At 46.5% G+C, this 15771-nt stretch overlaps 1 protein-coding gene across 1 annotated transcript in view; it reads right to left on the reverse strand.

The window, feature by feature from the left end:
* LOC130380731 (laminin subunit beta-1-like) overlaps nucleotides 1-15771 on the reverse strand; it is a 48725-nt gene that overhangs the window by 5939 nt on the left and 27015 nt on the right. Inside the window, exons 23-31 of the mRNA XM_056588040.1 lie at nucleotides 14886-14982; nucleotides 10944-11319; nucleotides 9934-10118; nucleotides 9117-9358; nucleotides 7079-7291; nucleotides 6090-6234; nucleotides 5412-5619; nucleotides 4790-4931; nucleotides 3972-4148 (exon numbers count right to left, since the gene is read on the reverse strand). Of these exons, the coding sequence (XP_056444015.1) occupies nucleotides 3972-4148; nucleotides 4790-4931; nucleotides 5412-5619; nucleotides 6090-6234; nucleotides 7079-7291; nucleotides 9117-9358; nucleotides 9934-10118; nucleotides 10944-11319; nucleotides 14886-14982 (1785 nt within the window). The remainder of the gene's footprint in view (nucleotides 1-3971; nucleotides 4149-4789; nucleotides 4932-5411; nucleotides 5620-6089; nucleotides 6235-7078; nucleotides 7292-9116; nucleotides 9359-9933; nucleotides 10119-10943; nucleotides 11320-14885; nucleotides 14983-15771) is intronic.

Consider the following 15771-nt stretch of genomic DNA (forward strand, 5'->3'; position numbering starts at 1 on the left):
TAAAAAACAACAGTGTTACCCCTTATGTTTTTTTTCATGACGACCAATAAAAAAAGGAACAGTGTTACCCCTTATGTTTTTTTTAATGACGACCAAAAAAAACAACAGTGTTACCCCCTTTATGTTTTTTTTCATGACGACCAATAAAAAACCAAAGTGTTACCCCTTATGTTTTTTTTCATGACGACCAATAAAAAACAACAGTGTTACCCCTTATGTTTTTTTTCATGACGACCAATAAAAAAAGGAACAGTGTTACCCCTTATGTTTTTTTTCATGACGACCAAAAAAAACAACAGTGTTACCCCCTTTATGTTTTTTTTAATGACGACCAAAAAAAACAACAGTGTTACCCCTTATGTTTTTTTTCATGACGACCAATAAAAAAAGGAACAGTGTTACCCCTTACGTTTTTTTTCATGACGACCAAAAAATACAACAGTGTTACCCCCTTTATGTTTTTTTTCATGACGACCAATAAAAAAAAAAACAGTGTTACCCCTTATGTTTTTTTTCATGACGACCAAAAAAAACAACAGTGTTACCCCCTTTATGTTTTTTTTAATGACGACCAAAAAAAACAAAAGTGTTACCCCTTATGTTTTTTTTCATGACGACCAATAAAAAACAACAGTGTTACCCCTTATGTTTTTTTTCATGACGACCAAAAAAAACAACAGTGTTACCCCCTTTATGTTTTTTTTCATGACGACCAATAAAAAAAAAAACAGTGTTACCCCTTATGTTTTTTTTCATGACGACCAATAAAAAAAGGAACAGTGTTACCCCTTATGTTTTTTTTAATGACGACCAAAAAAAACAACAGTGTTACCCCTTATGTTTTTTTTCATGACGACCAATAAAAAAAGGAACAGTGTTACCCCTTACGTTTTTTTTCATGACGACCAAAAAATACAACAGTGTTACCCCCTTTATGTTTTTTTTCATGACGACCAATAAAAAACAAAAGTGTTACCCCTTATGTTTTTTTTCATGACGACCAATAAAAAACAACAGTGTTACCCCTTATGTTTTTTTTCATGACGACCAATAAAAAAAGGAACAGTGTTACCCCATATGTTTTTTTTCATGACGACCAAAAAAAACAACAGTGTTACTCCCTTTATGTTTTTTTTCATGACGACCACTAAAAAACAAGTGTTACCCCTTATGTTTTTTTTCATGACGACCAATAAAAAACCACAGTGTTACCCCTTATGTTTTTTTTCATGACGACCAATAAAAAACAAAAGTGTTACCCCTAATGTTTTTTTTCATGACGACCAAAAAAAACAACAGTGTTACCCCCTTTATGTTTTTTTTCATGACGACCAATAAAAAACCAAAGTGTTACCCCTTATGTTTTTTTTCATGACGACCAATAAAAAACAACAGTGTTACCCCTTATGTTTTTTTTCATGACGACCAATAAAAAAAGGAACAGTGTTACCCCTTATGTTTTTTTTCATGACGACCAAAAAAAACAACAGTGTTACCCCCTTTATGTTTTTTTTCATGACAACCAATAAAAAACAGAAGTGTTACCCCTTATGTTTTTTTTCATGATGACCAATAAATAACAACAGTGTTACCTCTTATGTTTTTTTTCATGTTACCCATACATTTTAATGTATGGGTAACACTGTTGTTTATTATTTGTCATCTTGAAAAAAAACATAAGGGAAATAATAGAAATACACACATACATTTTAATGTAGTGTTACCCCCTATGTTTTATTTGATAAATATCGACAGTGGTTTCCCCTTATATTTATTTCATGACGGCCGATAAAAAACGACAGTTACCCCTCATGTTTTTTCCATGTTGACCAATAAAAAACGACAGTGGCACCCCAGTCAACGTTTTTGCAGGGACCGGAACATGAGCTGTTTAGAGTGTTAACCTCCGAACTTAACAATGCACCATCAAGTCACCAGTTATAGTCATCACAAAGGTTATACTTGACTTTATAATTCGCATGAAATAAGAGAGAGATAAGAAACTTCCAACAGAGGTCATCAACCGGACTTGAACCCCGGTCTCCAGGGGGTTAGGCAGAGTGCACCCCACTGCACCACTGAGGCGATGACAATACACGATAATCAATCATCAATAAAGAGGATATACATGACATTAAAATGTATGTGTGTAGTTCTATTATTTCCCTTATGTTTTTTTTCAAGACGACAAATAATAAACAACAGTGTTACCCCTTATGTTTTTTTTCATGACGACCAATAAATAACAACAGTGTTACCCCTTATGTTTTTTTTCATGACGACCAATAAAATACAACAGTGTTAGCCAGGGACGCGGGAAGTGGGGGTGCTTAGGGTGCTTCAGCGGCCCCTGGCTGTAACTGCAAGTGAGAAAGTTTTCTGAACAAATCAATACTTTTTTTTTTGTATAATTTTATCATACAACATGATTTTTCATTAAATTATTGACATCCACCCTCTTTTATGATATATATCATATCGGTACTATGCTAATTTTACATAAGCTTGTTGGTGTTCAACATCTGTTGTAGTGAACATTCTAAAACTGTTGCTGCCAAATTAATAGACACGTTGAATGTTATCGTTTTGATTCTTGAATCCCGCACGTAAACTGGTTGGCAAAAAAAGAGCAAAGACGGGGGGTTCACTTGACGGAGAAACCGTCACTTTCCTCGTATCAGACAACTCGTAACTCTGGATGAAAATGAATGCTTTCTATTATTGTCACTTTCCTTTGTAAACCTTTAGAAATAACCTCCTGAATCCTTGTTATAACGCTGTGTATAATCCCGGACCGCAACAGCTTGTTGGCATGTTGTTAGTGTGTGAAATTCAGCCCAGTATCAGCCGAGTTGACTCTAATTTCCACATTGTTTACTTGATAACGTTTGTGAATAACAGTGGCTAGTTGGCAGAACTCTTTTTACACACCAGTAGAGTGTTTATCAGAGCGGATCCCTGAATGTGTCGTCACCCGTCATCTCGTCTCTGTAAACAACGGATGTTGCGCAGCATTTATTATGACGTCATTATATAGATTCTCTCTCAGCACCCCCCCCTCGGACTGACTTCCCGCGTCCCTGCACTGGTGTTGAAGCTGGGATTTCAACCTGTGTAGTTAGAGTTTAAACCAGTGTTTGGACTGTGATTTACCTTGTGTTGTTAAGAGGTTAAAGCAGTGTTTGAACTTGGATTCAAACTAGTGTTATGTGGAGTTTAAACCAGTGTTTGGACTGGGATTCACAAGTCTTGTTGCTTAGGGTATAAACCAGTGTTTTTACTGGGATAGTGTTGTCTGCTATCTGGTGTACAATCCAGTGTGCTGGGGGTTGTATGTATGTGTATGTATGTGCCTGTGTGTGTCTGTGTGTGTATGTACTGTATGTATGTGTATGTGTGTATGTGTGTGTGTATGTGTGTGTCTGTGTGTGTATGTACTGTATGTATGTGTATGTATGTATGTATGTGTGTATGTGTGTGTGTGTGTGTGTGTGTGTGTGTGTGTGTGTGTATATGTGTATGTGTGTATGTATGTATGTATGTATGTATGTATGTATGTATGTATGTATGTATGTATGTATGTATGTATGTATGTATGTATGTATGTATGTATGCATGCATGCATGCATGCATGCATGCATGCATGTATGTATGTATGTATGTATGTATGTATGTATGTATGCATGCATGCATGCATGCATGCATGCATGCATGCATGCATGTATGTATGTATGTATGTATGTATGTATGTATGTATGTATGTATGTATGTATGTATGTATGCATGTATGTATGTATGTATGTATGTATGTATGTGTGTGTGTATGTATGTATGTATGTATGTATGTATGCATGCATGTATGTATGTATGTATGTATGTATGTATGTATGTATGTATGTATGTATGTATGTGTGTGTGTATGTATGTATGTATGCATATATGTATGTGTATGTGCGTGAGTGTAGCGCCACCTGCTGGGCCTGCTCTGCGTCCTCGCTGGCCCGCTCGCTGCTGGCGGTGGCGCCGGCGGCCGTGCGGCTGGCCTCCAGGTGGCTCTGCCTCAGCAGCCCGACCTCCCGCTCCAGCTGCAGCAGGCGCCCCGTGGCGTTGCTCAGGGAGAACTCCGACGCCTCCGTCGCCGACTCCACCTGGTGGCGGGGAGGCGCCATGACAGGGACAGAGCCCGTCACACAGAGACCACCAATAGCGCTCTCACAGGTACTGGATTCTCTTCCGAATCGTTGGTAGCCTTTCCCTCTTCCCTTAGAGTGTTTACAGATACTGGACCGTTTCTTTAACCGCCTGGAGTCTCTCTTGTTTACCTTCAACCATAACCCACCATAACGTCTCACAACCAGTGTTGCCACAGTTACCTTGAAAAAGTAATCCGATTGCTGATTACTAGTTACTCCTTAAAATAGTAACTTAGTTACTTTACTGAATACTTGATTTTAAATGTAAAATAACTAAGTTAGATGACAAGTTACTTTATTAGTTACATTTAGCTGCGACAACACCCCCTGCCGCCTCAAAATAAAAAATTACAACCGGTTTTGCCAACACTAACTTTTTGCCCTAATTTCCAAAGGATTGCAGATAAAATGTACCCTACCCATTATTTTGGATATGGTTCACTCCCGATTTTTTTATCTCTGAAGACACGTTGATAAGACCCCACGCTAAAGGCACCGCTAAAATCAGGGTACGTCCATTTGATATACATGTGAGTGTGTTTCTCAGGCCGTTGGCGCCTGTAGACTGGGACTACGCGACTGGGCCGGAGCCTCACCGAGAGTAGCAGGGTCATGGTGCTGTTGGTGTTCTGCATGGCCTGCTGGATGGCGTCACTGGCCAGGTTCTGGGCCTTGTCTGCCTCCTCCAGCGCCGCCCGGGCCAAGTCGATGGTCTCCTTCAGGGTGGAGGCCTCCTCACTGTTTGGGGGGGGTGGGGGAGGTGGGAGAGAGAGAGAGAGAGAGACAGAGAGAGAGCGAGAGAGAGAGGGTGAGTCAGACAGAGATTGAGATTGAGAGAGAGAGAGAGAGAGAGAGAGAGAGAGAGAGAGAGAGAGAGAGAGAGAGAGAGAGAGAGAGGTGGAGGAAGGGATGCGAAGAGATGGAAAGGGAGAGAAAAGGGAGGGAAGGAGAAAGATAAAGTGAGGGAGCGAGTGAGATAGATGGAGAGGGAGAGAGAGGGAGAGAAGATGGAGAGATAGAGAGATGGGGCGAAGAGCACACATCATTAAGTCATTCCGCAGAACAAATAAAATCTTCCTGTACATTCGCCATGCATGGCCTCGCCATCTAGCGGTAGCATTACATCGTACCATCTTAGCCTGCCCTGTAGCTCCGCCGCGAGCCAACCCTGTGGTGCTAGCCCTGTGTCTGTATGTGTGTGTGCGTGCGTGTGTGTACCTGGCGGCCTTGGCCTGCAGCAGTAGCCTCTCAGCGGCGGCGATGTCCTCGGCGCTCTGGCTGAGGACGCCCTCCACGCTGGTCAGAGAGCTGACCCGCTCCCGGATGTCCCGGGTCATGTTCTGCAGCTCGGACGACGAGGTGGGCAGCTCCATGGCCAGCACCTCGTTGGACACCATCTCCACCACCGACACGTTGGCCTTGCCGTCTGCGAGAGCGGGTTTACCAGGGTTTTAAGAGGGTTTGTGTGTGTGTGTGTGTGTGTGTGCGTGCGTGTGTGAGACAGTAGGGCCGTTGTGTATGTGGGTGTATTAAATGACAAATAAACTACATTTGTGACGTTTATGTAATCTTGAACCTAAAAGTTGGGAAAGTCTTGTCCTCTGCAATGTAAGCTATTTCTATTGCAAAACATAAGCCTACGATAAGAAAATGCACAATATGCACTATGTATCACACTATGAGCTTTAAATGGATTCACACAAATCAAACCTCATATAATACCACAACAACACATGAAAAACTATGTACGAAACATACAGATTCATTCTGGCGATATGTGTGCGATGACTTCCTTTAACCACTAGAGGCCAGCAAACTCTCTCAAGTGATCGCCCGTGTCAACACTGCCCCGTGTCAACACTGCCTTGAGGTTAGCCTCGTGTGTGTCAGACTCACTGGTCAGGAGGTCTCGTATGTCCCTGATGAGCGCGCGCAGCTGCTCGTTGCTCTGCTCCACCCTCTCCTTGCTCTGATTGGCTCTGACCAGTACCTGCTGGGCGGTCACCTTGGCCTCGCCCGCACGCAGCTTGGCATCCAACACCTGGGGGGGGGGGGGGGATGGGTGTGAAGGTGACTCAGCGTACAAATTAGCTTTGGACTCTTTGATATTCTACAGCACTTGAAGCCCTGGGAGAATGTGTCTTGTTTTTTAAGGACGGTTTGATAATTAAGGGAATTGAAACTTGAAACTTGTTTGACTCTTGTTGCTCTCTGGATTTCGTATTTTAATCTCTATCTTTTCAAATATTGCCTTTTTGATTGCTATTATCACATGTTTGTTCATCACAATGCTGACTAACATAAGAATTATACTGTGTACATTGATTCGATTGAGTTATTTCCAATGTTTATTTATGTTAGTAGATTCCTCCTTCTCATTCCTATCAACATCCTGTACTTTCTCTTGCGAATCCCACATTTGCTGTCTGGGATTAATAAAGCACATCTTATCTTATCCAATGATCAAATGTTGCATACATGATCATAAAATACATCGACACTTACAACATTCTTGAGATATTTTTCACGAATGTACTTTTGCTATTTTATAAATTAATTGAATACTGTCTTTAGTAAAAATCATCTGCTTCTTATTTAACGGTGCACATTTACAAATAAAACCCTGTCATGTACACACTCGATGCCGGATGTGTTTGATGGTTAAAACATTCCCAGTCCCCCCAGACCCTCCAGCCCCACCAGTAACCCCATTCCAACCAGTCCCACCAGTGTGCACCAGTCCGACCAGTCCCTCCAGCAGTGTTGCCAGATTGCGCCAGATTTCCCGCCCAATCTGGCAACACTGCCCACCAGTCCAACCACTATCACCAGTAGCCCCAGTACCACCAGTCCCCCCCCCCCCCGTCCCCCCCACTGGGCCTCACCAAGCGGGACAGCTTCTCCACCTCCTGCATGGCGGAGACGATCTCCAGGTCCAGGTCTTGGGCCGACTTGTGGGCGGCGGCGGAGGCGGCCACCAGGCCCTTACAGTCCGTCTGGCCCCCGCACCGGGGGGCCCCGTCCTCCCCCACGCAGCCCAGACCCCCGCAGGGGGCCCCGGAGCAGGCCTCGTCGTTGCCCCCAACAGCGCCGCACGTCTGAGGGGACAGGAAGTGGTGAAGTTGTTCGGACAGGAAGTTGTAAGCTTGTGAGTGCCGCAGCGTTTGATCGGACAGGAAGTGGAAAACTTGTGAGCGCCTGCAGCTTTTGATCGTTTGATTGACAGGAAGTGGCCGTCTGAAGAGTTTGATCGGACAGGAAGTGGTAGTCTCATGACCGCCGACAGCTTTAATGGGTCATGATCTTCATAAAGTTGATCTCTCTTTTTTGTTCTTGCACCCTCCTTTTTTCTCAAACACACTCTCTCTCCTTCATCTATCTGTCCTCTTTGCATCCTCTCTCCCTCCCTTTTCTCCCCCCCTCCCCCCTCTCCCTCTCCTCTTTCCCCCGGTGGGTGGGCGGGAGTGGCACGCACTGGATATCTACCGGCAAGCCGCAAAATTGGTTTACCAAGCATGTGATTTAAACACATTTACATTTTTTCGGTACTTAATTAATAATTAAGTAGGCTGCGCATTTACTTAATAGATTACCGAAGCTGGTAAATAGATTAACATTAATAGAGGAGATATTTAACGTTCATAGCCAAGTCAATACAATGTTCACATCTGCTGAGAGAGAGAGAGAGACAGAGAGAGGCAAGAGAGAGAGAGAGGGGCGAGAGAGGGGCGAGAGAGAGAAATATATAGAGGGGACTAACTCCAACACCCCACCCTCACTTTTAGTGGTCTGTTGGGTCGTTATTGTTGTCCCCAACCCTTGATCTTTATGGGATGGGGGCCCAGGTCTTCCCTAAGACCCCTGGTCTCTACACCTTAGCTTCAAACCACACTCTACGAATCAACCAAATCCCTGTTTTTGAGAGCAAAGATTGACAGCTTAAGTTTAGACCCAAGCAAGACTGTCGGACGTCATGAGGGGAAGTAACATGGCAACAACAGAAAATAAACTAAAACTTGACATGGAATACTTGAAGCCCTATGTTAAGGGTGACATATCGTACCACCAGGTGCGAGTGTGATTAGCCGTTACAAGCCGTTTTGAAAATGTCCCCCTAGATGTCAGACAAATATACAAGCAACCTTTGCTACAGTCCACTGGGTAGGCTGGTAGACTGATCTATCTAGCACACATCTACGTGGACACGCCCTCTCGTGACGTTAGAGAGGCCGATTTTCAAAACGGCTTCTTATGCCGCGTTTCCACTGCAGGGTGCGGTACGGTTCGGTTCGCCTCAGTCCGGTAGGGAGGGGGCGGTGTAGCCCCGCTCAGTTCCAAGGTTGCGTTTCCACCGCAGACAGTACCCTTTATGGTAGGCCGGATGTCGATCGCCACGGCAGCTACGTAAACATTGTGACATCATAGCAGCGCGACACAGTATAGCCTGCTCAATAAAAACAATGGAAAAGTTGAACGCGACACATTAAACCACGATGCTACCTCTTCACGTATTCCTCCCCAAGAATGCAGACGAACGTCTCCATCTCCTTGTTCGCCCAAGCAAGCGTTTTATGCGACATGTTCATTGTAAAGAATAATACCTCGAGGCTACTGTTTGTTTGTTTTTATCCCCACGTCGCCCGGAAGCGACGATGCTGTCGACCAATCAACGGAGGGGGAGTGTAGCTCGAATTTTCCGGCACCCTTTCAGGCGTCTCAGTACCCCAACGGAGGAGCACTGAAGACGAGGGCAAAACGAGTACGGCTCAGTCCGGGTCACGCCCACTTTTGGCGGTGGAAACGCAATCCGTACCGCACCTTTGCGAACCGAACCGTACCGCACCCTGCAGCGCCATTAGCGGCTAATCACATTCACACCCGGTGGTGTAATATGTCAAACCACAGCCAGCCTGCGTCCTGTACCTTCACGCTGAGCTCCAAGAGGTCCATCTCCTCCAGCGAGGCGTCCAGCTTGTCCAGCTTCTGCGTCTGCCTCTCCACCTTGCGCTCAAACTCCTTCTGGGAGCCGCTCAGTTTGTCCTCGGTGGCTTTCCGTAGGGCCGCCGACTGCTCCACGGTGTTGCCGGGGTGACTGGTGGAGGAGTTGACCTGCAGCTCAGCCATGGTGGAGTCCAAGTGCGCCTGAGAGATGGTGTCCATCGCTCCTGAACACGCACAGGGCGAGGAACACGGGGTAAAAATACCGTACAGACTTTGGATATTTTGTGTTTAGATTGTATTTTAATAGTTTGTGTTGGATTTTCAGGATTTTTGGTGATGTATGTTGATGATTAATAATCCGTTTTTAAAAGTGTTTTACTTATAAAAGTACTAATGCAAATCAGTGGGCCAACGGTAGAATAGTTTGTGTTACACAATCATATTATGCAAGCTTAGCGCCATTAGCTTCCTATAATCCCCAGCGTTGATGGAGGTAACTCAACAAACCTATCGCCTGCACATCAAGAGTAGACTGAGATGAGTAGATTCAGACCAACTTATTGCTGAACTGCCATGGCATTTAAACTAATCAACCCTTCAGACATCTTTAAAGTAAAGTGAATTACAGTTAATTTACAACCCGCTCATTAAGGAGCAGGAAGTGACATCATGCTTAATGCTTGCACAAAGGCACCTCCAGGCTGGGCAGACCTGGGGAATCAAACTCCAAACACCTTAACAATCCCAGTACTCCCAGTCCCGTTGGGATTCCTATGAGGATCATTATGGGATGTCTCACCCTGGAAGTTGGAGTTCTTGGCGTTGTACACCTGCTCCTTCAGCTCCTTCACCGTCCGCTCCAGGGCGCCCGCCTCCTCCGTCAGCTGGTCCAGGGTGGCGCGGGTGGTGTTGCCCTGGTCCCGGAGACTGCCCAGGTCGCCGTCGGTGGTGTTGAGCATCCCGTTCAGGTATGACATCACGCCGCTGAGGTCACGAGGAGGAGAGACCGATGAGGTTCCGAGGTCATTTGAGACCGGGGTTTGTTTTGGGGCTGAGAACGCAGACAGGAAACACCTGGCTCTGGCCTCACACTCTGAGCTCACACTCTGAGACCGTTTGGTGGAGCGAGCAGCTGGTAGAAAAGGTTTCTCAATAGGGAATCATTAACACCCACGTCTGCAGTGTAATTTAAGGTATCAACGCACTTTAAGTCGCTTTTGTTCAAGTGTCTTTTTAAATAACGTAGTACTAAATCAATATTACTGTCTCGTGCTGCTGGTATGAAACGCTTGCCCTGGTTGCAGCTTTCACTACACAGCAGCAGGAGTTGGTTGGGCTTGAAGAGCCGGGACAGTCTGTACACAACCCAAACCCTGTCTGGCCTCATGTGGTATGAGACTGTAACCCATTACCTGGAAGACAATAGGATAGGGGAGAGGACTAACAAACTCCAGAAACCAGAAATGGTGGAAGGTTGGGCTTGGGGCTCGCAACCCCAACTCGCAAAATCCTACATGCTACAGAAACGTCGATAAAAAAAAAAAAGAAAGATTAACTTAATAATCTTTAATAAATACATAATCGTAACCTTAAAAGAATAAATCGTTCTCAAAATCATTGCAATCATCAAAATCATAGAATAATTAGTATAATAACTATGATTGAAGTGAAGGCTACTTCACTTACAACAGCGCACGCGTTTCAGTAGCCATCTTTAAGAGCGTGCACTCGTGTTCAGCGGCCATCTTTAAAAGCGTGCTCCCCCGTCTCCCTCCTCTCCCCCATCTCCCCCCCTCCAGCCTCACGTACAGGATGTGGTTCATGAGCTCGCTGGCCTCGTCCAGGGCCGCGACGGCGCCGTCCCCCTCCAGGACGACCCGTACGGCGGCGGCGTTGGCCTCCAGGCGGCCGACCAGCTCCCGGTACGGCGCCGTCACCGCCCCGCCCCCGCTCTGCAGCTCGGCCACGTGCCCGCTCAGAGCCCGCGTCTGGTTGGTCAGCTCGCCCACCGCGACGTCCCACAGGGCGAAGCAGCCGTGGCACGGCTCGCAGGCGGGGAACGCGCCGCTGGAGCCGCGGGCGCACTGGTCGCAGCGGGGGCCCGAGACGCCCGCCACGCAGGGGCACTGGCCGGAGGCGCGGTGGCACTGCTCGCCCGTGATGCCGCGAGGGTCGCAGGCGCAGGCTGGGGGAGGGGGAGAGATGAGACAGGGGGTTATGGGGGTCACAGGGGGGGTGACAGGGTCACAGGGTTTGGGATGCAGCGATGTGATTGGCCCGTTTGTTTATTGATTTGTGAGGATTTAATACCTTGATATTTATTATTAAGACGGAAGGAAGCAGATTCTGCGGCAACGCCTTCGGAATAAAATGTGCGGTGTTACACTTTGATAAAGATTTTGTTGTTCCTCATGTACTTTTGTGGCTGTATTCATATTTTAAATTGTATATATTAGTGTAAACCCTGCATATATATATATATATGTTTCTCTCTCCCTCTCTCCCTCTCCCTCTCCCTCTCTCTCTCTCTCTCTCCCTCTCTCTCTCTCTCTCTCTCTCTCTCTCTCTCTCTCTCTCTCTCTCTCTCTCTCTCTCTCTCTCTCTCTCTCTGCAGATGTGAACATTGTATTGACTTGGCTATGAATGTTAAATATCTCCTCTATTAATGTTTATCTATTAGGGTTGCCAGCTCCAGTAATCTTTTAAGTAAATAAGCAGCCTACGTAATTATTAATTTAAAAAAAAAAGTAAATGTATTTTAATCACATGCTCGGTGAACCCATTCTGCAGCTTGCCGGGGGGAATCGAATACGTGCCACTCCCGCCCACCGACCAGGGAAGAGAGGGGAGACAGAGGGAGACAGAGGGGGAGGGACAGAGAGGAGGAGGGAGAGTCGGAGGGAGATAGGGAGAGATAGAGAGGAGGAGAGCGGATAGAAAGAGGAGAGGGAGGGAGGAGAGAGAGAGAGAGGAGGACAGATGAGAGGGAGGGAGGAGAGACAGAGGGAAAGGAATGGAGGGAGAGGGAGGAGAGAGAGAGATGGAGAGAAAGGAACGGAGAGAGGAGGAGAGAGGATAGAAAGAGGAGGCAGAGAGGGAGGAGAGAGAGAGAGAGAGAGAGAGAGGGAGGAGAGAGAGAGAGAGAGGGAGGAGAGAGAGAGCTGTTCTGAGTCAGATGGTAGGAATGTCAGGGGTCAAAAGAGGCAAGAGGGTAGCTCTGACACCACCCACCATTTCACTGCAGTTATGCAGAGGAGCATGGCGGGGGTGGGGGGGGGGGGGGGGGGTCTAGTTTTATGAATCAGTGTGCGTGCGTACGTACGTGCGTGCGTGCGTGCGTGCGTGCGTGTGTGTGCGTGTGCGTGTGCTTTGATGGTGAATTATGACTGCTGTCGTGGAAGGCCGTGGCTACCTTAGAAGATCAGGTCAAAGAAGGCATCCCAGCGACCCGATGCTCTCTCTCTAACTATAGGGGGCCTCTCTCTCCCTTCACACTGAGAGATATTTCTTCCTCTGGTCCTCGACAGTAAACACTGTGATTAGTTTACCTCTTCAGTCTACTCTCTCTCTCTCTCTCTCTCTCACCCTGCTCTCTTTTTAAACACACAAACACACACGCAGACTCGCACACGCACAGCCCTGCATGCACCCAACTACACACAGACAACAAGAAACACATGCGCACACGCACTTCAAATCGTAACACAATCTCATTGACATCTCTGTCTCTCTCTCTCCATTCTCTCGCTCTCCGTCGCTCCCTTATCTACTCGTTTAAAGCACGCAGAAACACACACGCAGAAACACAAACACACACACACGCACGCACACACACACATACACACACACACACACAGCTTATGTGGGAGTGTGCTGGCCGGGCCGTCCGTGTTTCCCACGGATCGTGTGCTGTATCGAGTGACGGGGGGGGGGTCAGTGTGTTCCAGCTGGTCCGAACCGGCCTGAGAACCTTCGACAGAGTGGGCCGCAGCGGCGGTAATTCAGAGCGCCCGGGAATGATGCGTGACCACGAGAACGGGATACTTGGGAATTGTGGCGAGGAACATCTGCTTCTGGTCCAGGGGGTCATTCCCAGAGACCTGCCGCTGCCCCCCACTCGCTCCGCCTTTCTCCTTCTCTCTCTCTCTCTCTCTCTCTCTCTCTGCTTTGTTTCTGCCTTTTTTTTATCTAAACACGTCTTGCTTTCGCCTCTTCCTCCATTTTGTTCTTCCTTCTTTCCGCCTTTCCCTGCTTCCTTCGTTCCTCGATTCCTTCCTTCGTTCCTTCCCTGATTGCTTGCGTGCCTTTCTCTCTCCCTCGCTCTCTCTCTCCATCTGTTTGTGTGTCTCTCTCTCTCTCTCTCTCTCTCTCTCTCTCTCTCTCTCTCCCTCCCTCTCTCTTTCTCTCCCTCTCTCCCTCCATGCATGAATCTCTCCCTGCATTGAAGAATTCATTCTCCAGATGGACTTGAACACTGAGAAGCTCTTGGCAGGCTCCTGGAGTTGGTGGGTTGGCAGAGAGTGGAGTTGTCACTGGATCCGAAGAAACTGGAATTTGTAGCCAATCCCACACAGTCACACATTCATACTGTCACACATGCACATATACACACACACACGCACACACAAACACATCCCATACAGTCACACAAACACACACACACAGTCACACGCACACACATACACATGCGAGCGTACACGCCGCACACACAGACACACAATCTCACTGAGAACCGCAAAACATGTCGTCGCTACATAAATCCTGGCCTCTCTTACGTACAGCACCGTCTCCTGGGAACGTCTCTGACGACGGAGAAGAGAGACGGAGAGACGGAGGAGTGTTTACTCCACCCCAGCGACCGGGGAACTCACAGCAAGAGAGGAATCCATGGTTTAATATCTGGGTGTTTGGTGTGGATATTTGTTGGTAGTGTGTAGTACCACCCAAACACTATCATTATCCTCCGTACTATTACTTTAGCCTGGTTAATGGCTGCTACTTTGATATGATGGATGACATGTTTTGGTGTTGGAGACCATGTCTGGCCTTTCCGATGTCTTTTTTATTTAAGGTTCTGGCAGCAGGTGGGGGTGGACCGCGGCGGTCTAACGTCAAACCCTGCCATCTCAGATCGCGGTGCACCGATGTTTGTATTACTATATGGGAACCATCAATTAAAACTCTCAACTGCTTATATTAACTGTACATGATTTTGAGGTCCAAAACCTTTGATCTACAACGTTTTTTTTCAACCCTGCAAAAAGTACCGCCTACAAGTAAAAAAATACGATCAGAGGCAGTTCGTGAAGGTTTTAGAAAAAACTGACAAATCGGGTTCCATCCAAGCCAGTGAGAGGGGAGTGGTCAAATGTTTTCAAACCTACGTCACACTCACACGAGCAAAGGTCCTAAACCAATAGAAAACAACCACTTTGGAAAAGCGTCTTCAGCCCGAAGTAGCAGACATTTTGTTTTTTACAGAGACTTTCCCCTGTTTAACATCTGTATACATTTTAGTAATAAAAAACACAGAAATGTTAAGTCAAAAAGGACTGTTCTCAACTGACTGAAGTGTGATTTTATGTTTATTTACCCTTTACCCTCTTAACGTGTCAACTTTGACCCTTTGGTCCAAATCTCCATGACCTTCGTCTGCACCTCAAGCCGAAAGGTTTCATAAACCCTGTTTTTAAAGGCAGGGTTAGAGAGTAATAACAGGTGATGAACGACCGAGTCATGGTGTTGACCTACCGTGACATTTGACCTTGGGATCCCCCCAGAACAGATCTCTGCACTCCCGACACGTCCTCCCACCGAAGCCTGGTTTACACGAGCACTGTCCTGTCAGCTACACACACACACACACACACACACACACACACACATGACCGCACACGCACACACACAGTCACAAACACATACAGGCAGACACAAACACACACAGGCAGCCACACACACACACACACACACACACACACACACACACACACACACACACACACACACACACTCTCACACACACATACACACACACACACAGACAGTCACAAACACATACAGGCAGACACAAACACACACAGGCAGCCACACACACACACACACACACACACACACACACACACACACACACACACACACACACACACACACACACACACACACACACACACACACACACACACACACAGGAGTCACTACATATCCAAAACATACACATGTAACAATGTATTTGCACGGGCATGGCTTCGTGTCCGTCTGTATGATCGTTAAAAAAAATTCAATACCACACATCCTGCATATATTCCAAGCCTTTCGCACCAAACACATGAATCTAGATATGATCATGACATCATGACGTCATGACATCATGAGATCATGACATCCTTACATCAATAGATTAAGTCGGATGAGATAGAACTTCACACAGAGCTTTAAAGCAAGTCGACTATTTATAAAGCTCAGGATGCAGCAGCAGCAGCCAGAGGCGCGGGGGACAATAAGGTGTCGTGTTTTGAATCTAAGTGGTTTCTCCGTCACGTCGGGGTTTTTCTAGAGAGGAATGCCTGGTGTCCCAGGGTGCACTTCAGAGACTTCCTTCCTGTGATGGATGACAGCCAGCAAACACAAACGCCCACGA

Source organism: Gadus chalcogrammus, chromosome 4 (assembly GCF_026213295.1).
Source record: "Gadus chalcogrammus isolate NIFS_2021 chromosome 4, NIFS_Gcha_1.0, whole genome shotgun sequence".
Classification (NCBI taxonomy): Eukaryota; Metazoa; Chordata; class Actinopteri; order Gadiformes; family Gadidae; genus Gadus; species Gadus chalcogrammus.